Consider the following 14,125-nt stretch of genomic DNA (forward strand, 5'->3'; position numbering starts at 1 on the left):
AAATTCACCGTCTTCACGGACAACAATCCGCTAACGCATCTGGGTACTGCCAAACTCGGGGCTTTGGAACAGCGGTGGATGGCCCGGCTGTCCAACTATGATTTCACCATCAAATATCGGGCAGGACACCAGAATGCCAATGCCGATGCTCTGTCCCGAATGCCCAATCTACCAGAAGTGGGAGAAGACCCGGAGGCACTTGAAGAGGTGGAGCTGCCTGCCTTCCATCGCCCCAAAGCCACTCAGAACTCTCACCATGTGAAGAACAGGCACAAGAACCAACCGGATGCCACGTTGAATCCCCTGCCCCACCACGGATGGGCAGAAACCCAGGACAGTGACCCCGCCGTCCGTCAGGTGAAGGAACTCTTGACGCAGGCTGGGTTGCACCCTGGCCCAGATGATCCACAAGAAACTCAACAGCTGTGGAAGGGGAGAAGCAAACTGTTTATCCATGATGGCAAGTTGTGCAGGAGGAGCATCGACCCACGTACTCATGAATTGGTGTGGCAGATAGTGGTGCCAAGGCGAGATGCGCCCATGGTTCTGGGAGCCTACCATGATGGAGCCGGACACTTCGGATGGAGGAAGCTGGAGAAGCTGCTCCGAGGGAGGTTCTATTGGATTGGCATGAAGAGGACCATTGAGAAGTGGTGTCGAGAGTGTGGTCCGTGTAGTCTGCGAAGGAAGGACCGTGACAGTCAACGGGCTCCCCTGCGGCCTATCATCACCAAACGGCCGCTCGAACTGGTCGCGCTGGATCATGTGAAGCTGACGCCTAGCCGGTCGGGCTATATCTACGCCCTTACCATCGTGGACCACTACTCCAGGTTTTTGGTGGTTGTGCCTGTCAAGGATCTAACAGCTAGGACTGCCGCCAGGGCCTTCCAGCAGCACTTTTGTAGACCCCATGGCTACCCAGAGAAAGTACTGACCGATCAGGGGCCTGCATTCGAAGCGGAAGTGTTCCAAGAATTCTGCCAGTTGTACGGGTGTAAGAAGATCAGAACTACACCGTACCACCCCCAAACCAACGGGATGTGCGAGAAGATGAACCAAGTAGTAATCGATTTATTGAAGACCTTGCCTGTGGAGGAACGGAACCTGTGGCCGACAAAGTTGCCTGACTTGGTGGATATGTACAACCACATCCCAGTAAGTTCCACCAACTGTACTCCAGCGTACCTGATGCGAGGAAGGTCTAGTCGGTTACCCGTTGATCTGGACATGGGGGTCCTAGTACCCGAAGATACCTCGCCGGAGGCAGATTGGGATACAGAAAGGCAGCGAAGATACCGCGAAGTACAGGAGTGTGTGGAGAGAAGTCTCGCCCAGGCTAGGCAGAAACAAGAAAGGGACTACAATCAACACGCTCCTGCGATTCCCCTGTCACCTGGTGAGCAAGTGCTTAAACGAAAGAGGAGGTTACACAAGCTTGATGACCAATGGGAAGCGGAACCGTATACCATCTTGCCATCCGACTTCGACAACACTAAGGTCTGTCTCATCAGCAAGGACAGAGGGGAGACCTCGACAGCGGTATCCAGGGATCACCTTAAGGTCTGCCCCGATAAGTTAAAAGAGAGGGGCACGGCCCCAGAAATCTCCCCGCCGGTGGAAAAGGAGAAGATGTTCCATACTGTCCTTGGTGACTTTCCCCAGTCCTGGACTCAGATAAATCAGGCCATCGCGGTACCTGTTCTAACGTTTCCACAGCCGGACCCACCAGAAACAACGGTGGTACCAGATCATCCGGTCCCGCAACCTCAACAAGCCTTGCCTGAAGAAGCCATGCCAACCGTTGAACCGGCAAATCCTCCCTCTGCTATCAGTGAGCCTGCCGTACCCACTGTTGATAGCAGCAGCTCTGAGAGCCCCAACCTGCCAGTGCTACCCAGACTCACTAGAAGTGTAGTTAGAAGACAGCGCACTACACCAGCGGTAGCAAGCATAGCGGGCCCTGTTAGGCCAATAGCAACCCCTGCGCTGCGAAGGTCCACACGCAGCACTCAAAATCAAACTCCCCTCCGCTACAAAACTTGGAGGTATTGATAGAGCTGCTATGTAATTGAAAATGTTTGTATGCATATCCTTTTGTTACAGGTTTTTAAATGGACACTAGAGTAATGGACGGTGAATTGCTCAAAAACTTCCACAAGGGGGGCCCCTTTGTTTACCCGGGGTCCCCGCTGTTTCAATCACTGAACTGAGAGTCATAAACTGTGCATGACCAAACTTTCGCAACGTTCAAGAATCCTCACCTCCCGTAAAGGGAAGCTCTGTTATGTTCAATTGTTATGCTATTTCAAAAATCTGTGTGTTTTCTGTTAACATGTATTATTGTTCTTGTTTTCCCAGTCCCGGAGTACTGGATTTAACCGGGGGGGAGTGCAGCACCCCAGAGTCCTGGTTGTTGCAGTACTGTGGCTCCGCCACTATGGGGAGCTATGGTACGTCTGATTACACTAAGGAGTTTCTCTGACCAGGTACACTGACACCACACTTCACACTCCGGCCACCAGGGGGGGTGGTCCTATCTAGTAGGCCACTCCTCACAACTCTGGTAAAACTGGGGGTTGGACAGGAAGACAGAGAGAAGTAGCTGGGAAGAGCTAGTGAGAGGACCTGTCAGGGATGGGATCCTGGCAGACTCCTCAGAGCAGAACTAACCAGTAAACAACGGGAATACAGAAAAGGAGAAATACCAGAAGGGGTCCTGCTGTTAGACCGAGGCAACATCCTTCTGAGGCGCAAATAGTCGGTGGCCGGAACGCCGAGCAAGTAAGAGACTTTAAGTACATTGCAAACCACGGCCGGACAGCTAATTACAGGTTGGCTGTCTCACTTAACACCTAAGCAGACAACGGAGGCAGCTGTGGGAGAGGGGCGACTCTAGGGTCCCGGAAGAACTCCAGGCCTACCCCGTCATACGGGTGCGTCCTACCATATCATCTGGAGGACGGAGAAAGAACAGTAGAGACAGAAAGAAACAGTTGTGAGGACTATCCCGGGAGCTCAGCAGGGAAGAACTACAACACACAGCGCTAGAAGGTAGATACTGATTCCCACCTGTAAGGAGGAACTCCTGATGTGTCGTTGGACCGGCCGGTCTCTGAAAACCCAGTTAACAGCGCTCTGGACTGAGGTCTCCAACATCTTCAGTAAAGAGGTAAAGAGACTGCAACCTGGTGTCCTCATTATTTACCGCGACCTGCACCGTTACAACACCACTTATTGCACCGGACGTCCCCCACTGACAGACAGGGCCACGGACCGGGTCTAGCCACCGTGACAACCCCAGGACTGAGATCTCAGAGGCCCGGCTCCGGGTACCCCTCGGCCCTGCGGCGGTGTGGGGGCGCTCCACAATAGCATGGCCTCTCCTAGGCAAACATTTTTAAAGCAGACTGGGGATTCAAAATGTGCTATTTAAGCTCTTTTGAAGAAGCACCAAGAATTAGCAGTGTTGAGGACTCTAAGTGCGGTGGTCGGGCAGTGAAACCGTTTAACAGATGAAAGACACATCATGCTTACTTTCAATTGAAATAGGCAGATGTTCAGCAGTGCCATCAGCTCAGAACTGGCAGCAATCATTGAAGACTTAAACTAAACCCATCTACTGTTTGGATAAATCTGGCCAGAAGTAATCTTCATATAAGAATTTTGGCCGACAAGCAATACCTTTGACATGGAAAAAAAAAAGCCACCCAACTCAACTATGCACAAAATATGTGTAACAACTCTGCTGGCATCACTGCATGGCCTCCCATCCCCCATCTGCATCACACTAAAACTCACTTACTTCTCTGGGCCTTGTTGTGACTTCTCTCTGCTGCCAGCTCCATGCTGTGTGCCTCATGTCTGCTGTGTTGTGAATTTGGATTCTGGGCTCCCCCGGTGGCCGCTTGTGGAATTGGACTTGTCATCCTCTTTCCTGTTTCACCTGATTCCATCAGTAGTGGGTGTCGCTATTTAAGCTCATTTCTCTGGTGGTTTCTTGCCGGTCAACAATGTTATCTGATGCCTCTCAGTGCTTGTTCCTGCTTCTAGACAACTACTGATAAGTTGGACTTTTGTCCATGTTTTGTTTTGCCTATTTGTTCCAGTTCGCAGCTGAAGTTTTGTTACTGTGTCTGGAAAGCTCTCGTCGATCAGGGATTGCTACTCTGGCGTTATGTGTTAATGCCAGAGTTTAAGGTAATCTCTGGATGGTGTTTTGTTAGTATTTTTCTGCTGACCATGAAAGTATACTATCTGTCTTCTGCTATCTAGTAAGCGGACCTCAAATTTGCTAAGACTATTTTCCTGCTGCGTTTGTTGTTTCATCTGAACTCACCGTCATTATATGTGGGGGGCTACTGTCTTCTTTGGAATATTTCTCTAGAGGTGAGCCAGGTCTTATATTTCCCTCTGCTAGCTATTTAGGTCTTAGGCCAGAGCTGGGCATCTAGCTATAAATAGGAAATGCTACCTGGCTATTTCTAGTTGCGCGGCAGGCTTAGTTCATGGTCAGTATAGTTCCATCTTCCGAGAGCTTGTCCCTCTATAGGCTTGCTATGATCTCTGCCTGCAGAGATCATGACAGTTTGACCGGCCCACTAAAGTGTTAAAGACCCAGGTTGAGAAAGGAGAGTTATAAGAAGTCTGCTGGAATTTTTTTTTTTTTTTTTTCCTCCAGTCTGCCTTGCTGCAGTCTTTTTTCTCTCTCTCCTCCTAATCTCTGTATGCTCTGTGTGCACCTGACAATAATGGATCTCCAGAGTGTAACTGCGGGTTTGAATAATCTCATCACGAAAGTACAAAATTTACAAGATTTTGTAGTACATGCTCCGGTATCTGAGCCGAGAATTCCTTTGCCGGAGTTCTTCACAGGGAATAGAGCTAGCTTCCAGAATTTCCGAAATAATTGTAAGCTTTATTTGTCCCTGAAGTCTCGTTCAGCTGGAGACCCTGCTCAGCAGGTTAGGATTGTGATTTCCTTGCTCAGGGGTGACCCTCAAGATTGGGCCTTCTCATTGCCAGCAGGGGATCCTGCGTTACGCGATGTGGATGCGTTTTTTCTGGCCTTGGGCTTGCTTTATGAGGAACCTCATTTGGAACTTCAGGCAGAAAAAACTTTGATGGCACTATCTCAGGGGCAAGACGAAGCTGAAGTTTTCTGCCAAAAATTCCGTAAATGGTCTGTGCTTACTCAGTGGAATGAGTGCGCCTTGGCGGCAACTTTCAGAGAAGGTCTCTCTGATGCCGTTAAGGATGTTATGGTGGGGTTCCCTTTGCCTGCAGGTCTGAATGAGTCCATGACAATGGCTATTCAGATTGATAGGCGTCTGCGGGAGCGCAAACCGATGCACCATCTGGCGGTGTCTATGGAAAAGACGCCAGAAAGTATGCAGTGTGATAGAATTCTGTCCAGGAGTGAGCGACAGAATTTTAGACGGAAGAATGGATTGTGTTTCTATTGTGGGGATTCTACTCATGTTATATCGGCATGCTCTAGGCGTACAAAGAAGCTTGATAAGTCTGTTTCCATTGGCACCATTCAGTCTAAGTTTATTTTGTCTGTAACCCTGATTTGCTCTTTGTCATCCATTGCCACGGACGCCTATGTTGACTCTGGCGCCGCTCTGAGTCTTATGGATTGGTCCTTTGCCAATCGTTGTGGTTTTGATTTAGAGCCTTTGGAGACTCTTATTCCTCTGAAGGGGATTGACTCCACCCCATTGGCTAATAATAAACCACAATACTGGACACAAGTAACCATGCGTATCAATCCGGATCACCAGGAGATTATTCGTTTCCTGGTGCTGTATAATTTACATGACGATTTGGTACTGGGATTGCCATGGTTGCAGTCTCACAACCCAGTCTTGGACTGGAGAGCTATGTCTGTGTTGAGCTGGGGATGTAAGGGTATTCATGGGGACGTACCTTTGGTTTCTATTTCGTCGTCCATTCCCTCTGAAGTCCCTGAGTTCCTCTCTGATTATCAAGATGTCTTTGACGAACCCAAGCTTGGGTCGTTACCTCCGCACCGTGAGTGCGATTGTGCCATAGATTTGATACCGGGTTGTAAATATCTAAAGGAGTCTTTGGAAAAGGGACATATTCGTCCATCTTCTTCTCCCTTGGGAGCTGGGTTTTTCTTTGTCTCAAAAAAAGACGGCTCTTTGAGACCATGTATTGATTATCGGCTTCTGAATAAGATCACTGTTAAGTATCAATACCCATTGCCATTGCTTACTGATTTGTTTGCTCGTATAGAGGGTGCTAAGTGGTTCTCTAAAATTGATCTTCGTGGGGCGTATAATTTGGTGCGGATCAGGCAGGGGGATGAGTGGAAGACCGCATTTAATACGCCCGAGGGCCACTTTGAGTATTTGGTCATGCCTTTTGGTCTTTCTAATGCCCCTTCAGTTTTCCAGTCTTTTATGCATGATATTTTCCGCGATTTTCTGGATAAATTTATGATAATATATCTGGATGATATTCTGATTTTTTCTGATGACTGGGACTCTCATGTCCAGCAGGTCAGGAGAGTTTTTCAGGTTCTGCGGTCTAATTCTTTATGTGTGAAGGGGTCTAAGTGCGTTTTTGGGGTCCAGAAAATTTCCTTTTTGGGGTATATTTTTTCTCCCTCTTCCATTGAGATGGATCCCGTCAAGGTGCAAGCTATTTGTGACTGGACTCAGCCCTCCTCTCTTAAGGGTCTTCAGAGATTTTTGGGCTTTGCCAACTTTTACCGCCGATTTATTGCTGGTTTTTCGGATGTCGTTAAACCACTGACTGATTTGACCAGACAAGGCGCTGATGTTGCTAATTGGTCCCCTCATGCTGTAGAGGCCTTTCAGGAGCTTAAGCGCCGTTTTGCCTCTGCCCCTGTGTTGCGTCAGCCTGATGTGAATCTGCCTTTTCAGGTTGAGGTTGACGCTTCGGAGATCGGAGCTGGGGCAGTGTTGTCGCAGAAAGGTTCCGACTGCTCCGTCATTAGGCCTTGTGCCTTCTTTTCTCGCAAATTTTCGCCCGCAGAGCGGAATTATGATGTTGGGAATCGGGAGCTTTTGGCCATGAAGTGGGCGTTTGAGGAGTGGCGCCATTGGCTCGAGGGGGCTAGGCATCAGGTGGTGGTATTGACTGACCACAAAAATTTGATTTATCTTGAGACTGCCAGACGCCTGAATCCTAGACAGGCGCGCTGGTCTTTATTTTTTTCTCGCTTTAATTTTGTGGTGTCATACCTACCGGGTTCTAAGAATGTTAAGGCAGATGCCCTTTCTAGGAGTTTTGACCCGGACTCTCCTGGTAATTCTGAACCCACAGGTATCCTTAGGGAGGGAGTAATTTTGTCGGCCGTTTCTCCTGATCTGCGGCGGTCCTTGCAAGAGTTTCAGGCGGATAGACCGGATCGTTGTCCGCCTGATAGACTGTTTGTTCCGGATGATTGGACCAGCAGAGTCATCTCTGAGGTACATTCTTCTGCATTGGCAGGTCATCCCGGAATTTTTGGTACCAGGGATTTGGTGGCAAGATCCTTCTGGTGGCCTTCTCTGTCACGAGATGTGCGAGTCTTTGTGCAGTCATGTGACGTTTGTGCTCGGGCCAAGTCTTGTAGTTCTCGGGCTAGCGGACTGCTGTTGCCCTTGCCTATTCCTAAGAGGCCTTGGACACACATCTCGATGGATTTTATTTCAGATCTGCCTGTTTCCCAGAAGATGTCTGTCATCTGGGTGGTCTGTGACCGTTTCTCTAAAATGGTCCATTTGGTTCCTCTGCCCAAGTTGCCTTCTTCTTCTGAGTTGGTTCCTCTGTTTTTTCAGAATGTTGTCCGATTGCACGGTATTCCTGAGAATATTGTTTCTGACAGAGGTACCCAATTTGTGTCTAGATTTTGGCGGGCATTCTGTGCTAGGATGGGCATAGATTTGTCTTTTTCATCTGCTTTTCACCCTCAGACTAATGGCCAGACCGAGCGGACTAATCAGACCCTTGAGACATATCTGAGGTGTTTTGTCTCTGCTGACCAGGATGATTGGGTTGCTTTTTTGCCATTGGCAGAGTTCGCCCTCAATAATCGGGCCAGTTCTTCCACCTTGGTGTCCCCGTTTTTCTGTAATTCGGGGTTTCACCCTCGATTTTCCTCCGGTCAGGTGGAATCCTCGGATTGTCCTGGAGTGGATGCGGTGGTGGAGAGATTGCATCACATCTGGGGGCAGGTTATGGACAATTTGAAGTTGTCACAGGAGAAGACTCAGCGTTTTGCCAACCGTCATCGTCGTGTTGGTTCTCGGCTTTGTGTTGGAGATTTAGTGTGGTTGTCTTCTCGTTTTGTCCCTATGAGGGTCTCTTCTCCTAAGTTTAAACCTCGGTTCATCGGCCCTTATAGAATATTGGAGATTCTTAATCCTGTTTCTTTCCGTTTGGACCTCCCTGCGTCCTTTTCCATTCATAACGTTTTTCATCGGTCGTTATTGCGCAGGTATGAGGTACCTGTTGTACCTTCTCTTGAGCCTCCTGCTCCGGTGTTGGTTGAGGGTGAGTTGGAGTACGTTGTGGAGAAAATTTTGGACTCTCGTGTTTCCAGACGGAAACTCCAGTATCTGGTCAACTGGAAGGGTTACGGCCAGGAGGATAATTCTTGGGTCAATGCATCTGATGTTCATGCTTCTGATCTTGTTCGTGCCTTCCATAGGGCTCATCCTGGTCGCCCTGGTGGATCTGGTGAGGGTTCGGTGCCCCCTCCTTGAGGGGGGGGTACTGTTGTGAATTTGGATTCTGGGCTCCCCCGGTGGCCGCTTGTGGAATTGGACTTGTCATCCTCTTTCCTGTTTCACCTGATTCCATCAGTAGTGGGTGTCGCTATTTAAGCTCATTTCTCTGGTGGTTTCTTGCCGGTCAACAATGTTATCTGATGCCTCTCAGTGCTTGTTCCTGCTTCTAGACAACTACTGATAAGTTGGACTTTTGTCCATGTTTTGTTTTGCCTATTTGTTCCAGTTCGCAGCTGAAGTTTTGTTACTGTGTCTGGAAAGCTCTCGTCGATCAGGGATTGCTACTCTGGCGTTATGTGTTAATGCCAGAGTTTAAGGTAATCTCTGGATGGTGTTTTGTTAGTATTTTTCTGCTGACCATGAAAGTATACTATCTGTCTTCTGCTATCTAGTAAGCGGACCTCAAATTTGCTAAGACTATTTTCCTGCTGCGTTTGTTGTTTCATCTGAACTCACCGTCATTATATGTGGGGGGCTACTGTCTTCTTTGGAATATTTCTCTAGAGGTGAGCCAGGTCTTATATTTCCCTCTGCTAGCTATTTAGGTCTTAGGCCAGAGCTGGGCATCTAGCTATAAATAGGAAATGCTACCTGGCTATTTCTAGTTGCGCGGCAGGCTTAGTTCATGGTCAGTATAGTTCCATCTTCCGAGAGCTTGTCCCTCTATAGGCTTGCTATGATCTCTGCCTGCAGAGATCATGACACTGCTGTTTGCTCTGTGCATGCTCTGTCTGTGTGCATAGGGGGGCGGCGCCGGCAACTCCTGTTTCTTATAGAGACTGTGTGCACCTTGCTAAGGTGTCTCTGGCCAATCGCCATGAGGCTTCCTGTATTTAAGACATCCCCACCCATTGGTGGGGGCCTGTGCAACTTACTCCCTCAGTCAGTTCTTAGCTGCTGAGGTGCCAGGCCCTGTCTCGCTTACTCCTATGTCTGCCACCCAGGAGGGCGTTGCACCCTGGTCTGTTTTCTGTGTAGCCACCCAGAGGGGCTTCGTACCCTGGCCTATGTCCGCCACCCAGAGAGGCGTCGAACCCTGGCTTGTGTCCATGTCTCTATGTCTCTGTGCCTAGTCTCGTTCCTGACTCTGTCTTAGTCTAGTCCCGTTCCTGTGTCTGTTTATATCCCTGTCTTGGTTTCCTTTCTCTGCTGTGCGTACTCTGTGTCTTGCTTTGCCCTGCTCTGCCCTCTGTGTCTTGCTTTACCCTGCTTTCCGCTCTCTGCAACCTTGCTTTGCTCCTTGCTCTGCATTCTGTGACCTTGCTCTGCACTCTGTGGTTTTGCTCTCGGCTCTGCACTCTGAGTCTTGCTCTGCACTCTGACTTTGCTCTGCGCTCAGCTCTGCACTCTGTGGCTTTGCTCTCAGCTCTGCTCTCTGTAGCTTTGCTCTGTACTCTGACTTTGCTCTGCACTCTGTGGCCCTGCTCTGCGGCTCCACTCAGCTCTCGCTCTGCAGCTCCGCTTCTTGTGGTTCTACCTTGCTCCGCTCCTTGCGGTTCTACCTGGCTCCTCTCCTTGCGGTTCTACTTCTCCCTCTTGGCTCCGCCTCCTGCATTTCTGCTCTTGGCTCCGCCTCCAGCTCTTAGCTCCGCCTCCTGTGTTTCTGTGCTTGGCTCCGCCTCCTGCTCTTGGCTCCGCCTCCTGCGTTTCTGTTTTTGGCTCTAGCTCCTGTGCTTTCGCTCTGCATTCGCTCTTGTGGTCTTTCTCTACCTATTCTTAAGTCCTCCTGTCTGAACAGGTTCTTACCTGTTCTACATACCTGCCTGCTGACCGGTCCCTACCGCTACTTCCAGTGTACCTGCCTGCCTACCAGAGAGCCAGTCGTGCCCGCCTGCCTGCCAGTGTCTCTGTTGTACCCGTCTGCCTGCCTGTGTCCCAGCCGTGCCCGCCTGTCTGCCAGAGTGCCAGCTGTGCCCGCTTGCCTGTTTATGTTCCATTCCCCGGTGGGATCAGCAGCCACAGCCAGACACCACCCTGAAGTGGTACCTGGTAGCTTCCTATTGCACAAGTCTGACCTCACCATCAGAGGCTCCAGCCACAGGCCAGTTTGGTCTGTGGTCCAGTGGGGCCACGCCCACGCCAACCAGTCTGGGCGCGAGCGTGACAATATGGGAAATAGGGATGCAGAAAAATGGACTGAGTCAAAATATGAAATATTTGGCTTTAACATGAGGCAGTTTATTTACTGAAGGACCAAAGAGCAGAACAATAATGACGGCAGGAAACAGTGAAGCATAATAGAGGTTCTTTGGAAGCTTGGGCCTGCATTTCAGTAAATGGAGTTGGGGATATAGTCAGGATTAATGGTGTCTTCAATACTGAGAAATACAGGCAGGTACTTATCCATGACCATTAGGGAGGCATCTGATCAGGATTTAATCCGCAGCAGGACAACGACTCCAAACATATAGCGAATGTCATTAAGAACTATGTTCAGCATAAAGAAAAACAAGGAGTACAGGAAGTGATGATATGACCCCTATAGAGCCCTGATCTCAGAATTAATGAGCATGTGTGGTATTACATGAAGAGACAAAAGAATTTGTACAGGCCTACATCCACAGAAGATCTGAGATTAGTTCTCCAAGATGTTTGGCGCAACCTTGCTGGAAAAACTGTGTGTGAGCATACCTACTGTAGAAAAATTGGTGCTGTTTAGAAGACAAGTGTGGTGACACCAAAAATTGTTACAGATTTCTCTTTTGTTCATTCACCTTGCATTTTATTAATTGATAAAAATAATCTATCAAAACTTCTAATTTTAAAAGCATACTTACTTTGCAGCATTTTTCCCACACCTGCCTAGAACTTTTGCGCAGTACTTAGGTAATTATAATTCAGAGTTCAAAACTCAGAGTTATATATAAATAGCTGTAGCATGTTTGGAGAGGTTATTCCCATGAATTATTGAGTTTGCCACACCTGTGTTGGCTACACGTGATAATGTGTCCATATACCGTATATAGTTGGTATTGATTTCCCTGATGATAGATCGTAAAGTACAAATTTCAGAGGATTTACATACTGTATTTGTGCAAGGATGTAGTAGTAGAGTAGAGGTTAGGAAGTAGCAAAGTGTTTTGACAGACAAGTACCCTAAATTGAGATTAGTTATAACTGGTACCAGCAGTCGTATCAGTAGTTTGCAGTAGTGTACCATACCAGCAGTCATTTTAGTGGTGAATTAGAATATGGGTAGGTTATGGGTATGCACATGTAGATTTGATACCACTATTCTCACATGTAAATTTTGAAGGTAACCTGTTAGTGTTAATATAACATCAGAATATTTTTTCATTTATTAAATAATAATACTATCCTTATTTCAAGCACAATCAATTACATATAATATTTTCTTAATTTCCAGAAGAATCTTGATTGTAGTATGAAGAACAGGATAAGAGCCAAGCAGGCATCTCTAGCATCATTTATCTCCTTGATTCCCGGACAGCCAGTAAGTAATTAAGGATAGTCAAGCTATTCGGATTGTGGGCTAAATCAATGATTTTCGCTGACAGTTAATCATTTTCTATGTTATGCATAAAATATCAAAGTAAGACATGTGACATACTGTATTTTTTTTATATCACTAACCTGACTACATCCATCGAGGCAGCTCCAGATTTAAAAAAGTCTGTGGTATCTTCAATTATAGCAACATTGCTTAGAATCCCCTTCCAAATATCCTAAGTAAAAGATACATCTTAGGTGTTAATAATGGATACAGCAGCCAATAAGATGTTGTAGATTTACAAGCTCAGACATTCTTTCATCATTTATTTCAAGTTGCGTTCCTATTATTAATCATTTACAGATTAATTTATATTCCTGCATTAAAAGTTACATTATTGCTTACCCTTATATGGGACTCCATGACCTTTTCCTCCTCTGTTAATTCCAAAATGGAGACATCGCCCATTGAAAAGTAATTGGATGCAGGAATCATTTTTCCATCTTCAAATTGAAGATTTCTCACTATTAACTGTGACACATAAAATATATTGAAACGATTACACAGTGATTACCTAAAAGAGATCAATAACCACATTTAGCAACAAAATGCACATATGACCGCACCAGTCTCCGCAAGATCATAAAGATCCTTGTGGTAACCTCTGACAGCTGGGTCCTGGTGCGTCCCACACTGACTAGTAGGTTTTGCCCATGTTTCTCATTGGAGAGTATGAAAGAGAATTTGTTGTCGCTCTTATTTTAGTAAATACTTGTATTCTTCATGAAGTAACAATTCTGGAACATTGTCCCCAATGTGCTCTGCATAGCACAAAAAAGAGATTTATTATACTCCCCTACAGTGCGGTCCTATGGTCATCGCTGGTCTTGATCCGATTCCTCCTCTTTGCGATTGCTGTCCTCCTTCATGCTTCGTTTGGATAACGCGTCCTACATCCTACACACAGTGTCCTCCAGTACAAAATACTGTAATGCACATGTGCATTGAAAAGCCAAAGAGCATCAATGCTTGCACACTACAGCTCTTTGTTCTGCCTTCGGAAGGGCAGAGAGAAGAACGCCTGAGCAGGAGGACACTGTGTGAATGACATAGGATGCAATCGCAAGAAGAGAGGAGTCACCGGATCAAGAACAGAGACGCCCATCGGACCGGACCACCAAGTAGGTGAGTACAAAAAAGCTCTTTTTCATGTTATGTAGAGCGGATTGGAGACATATATACGGCACACTAGAATGCTATATATGCGGGCTTACAGGTGCTGGCCCTACTTTATATTGGAAAAACCTGGTGACAAGTTCCCTTTAAGTCTCCTAATGTAATACAATTTAGTGCAGTATTATGAAATGGTAGACAATTTTGTTACTTACTTTCCATATTATTCATTATTATCAATATCCCCACTTGCAATGAGTGGATATAAAAATCTACTTAAAACCAGAGAACCAACTGAATAAGGATAAAGGGTAACTTTTTTTTTCTGGATTTTCCTTTTTAATTTCCATGCCTCATATAAATTTACCTACTTTTATGTTATATTACTCACATTTGCATGGACCAGTCTCATAGGGGGCACCGTGACTTGTACCCATAACAGAACACACTAAGCTTGAGATCTAGCGTTTGGAGACCACTGCTCTACCATATAATATACATTTTATCATGACTATTTCAATTTCACAATAAACATTTTAACTATATTATAATTTAACCCCACGCCTACAGCAGGATATAATAACTCACCATTTTCCCATCTTTGCCAAATAGAACTAGTCCATTTTTTGTTACAAACCCTGGCTTTGAAGCTCCTTCAATATGCAGTGGTTCACCGATGGGCACTGTACCCTCCAGTAAAGAAGATCCATATAGTGTTACTACCTGGTGAACATTT

At 46.8% G+C, this 14,125-nt stretch overlaps 1 protein-coding gene and 1 long non-coding RNA gene across 2 annotated transcripts in view; one reads left to right on the forward strand and one right to left on the reverse strand.

Moving 5' to 3' along the window:
* Positions 1-12,212, forward strand: part of LOC143776361 (uncharacterized) — a 31,309-nt gene extending 19,097 nt beyond the window's left edge. The window contains exon 3 of the long non-coding RNA XR_013215810.1: positions 12,133-12,212. This is a non-coding gene — a long non-coding RNA (uncharacterized LOC143776361). The remainder of the gene's footprint in view (positions 1-12,132) is intronic.
* The window catches only part of ALDH1L2 (aldehyde dehydrogenase 1 family member L2), a 93,549-nt gene that overhangs the window by 33,042 nt on the left and 46,382 nt on the right, over positions 1-14,125 (reverse strand). The window contains exons 7-9 of the mRNA XM_077265670.1: positions 13,978-14,112; positions 12,622-12,747; positions 12,360-12,451 (exon numbers count right to left, since the gene is read on the reverse strand). Coding sequence (XP_077121785.1) covers positions 12,360-12,451; positions 12,622-12,747; positions 13,978-14,112 — 353 coding nt within the window. The remainder of the gene's footprint in view (positions 1-12,359; positions 12,452-12,621; positions 12,748-13,977; positions 14,113-14,125) is intronic.

Source organism: Ranitomeya variabilis, chromosome 5 (genome assembly GCF_051348905.1).
Source record: "Ranitomeya variabilis isolate aRanVar5 chromosome 5, aRanVar5.hap1, whole genome shotgun sequence".
Taxonomy (NCBI): Eukaryota; Metazoa; Chordata; class Amphibia; order Anura; family Dendrobatidae; genus Ranitomeya; species Ranitomeya variabilis.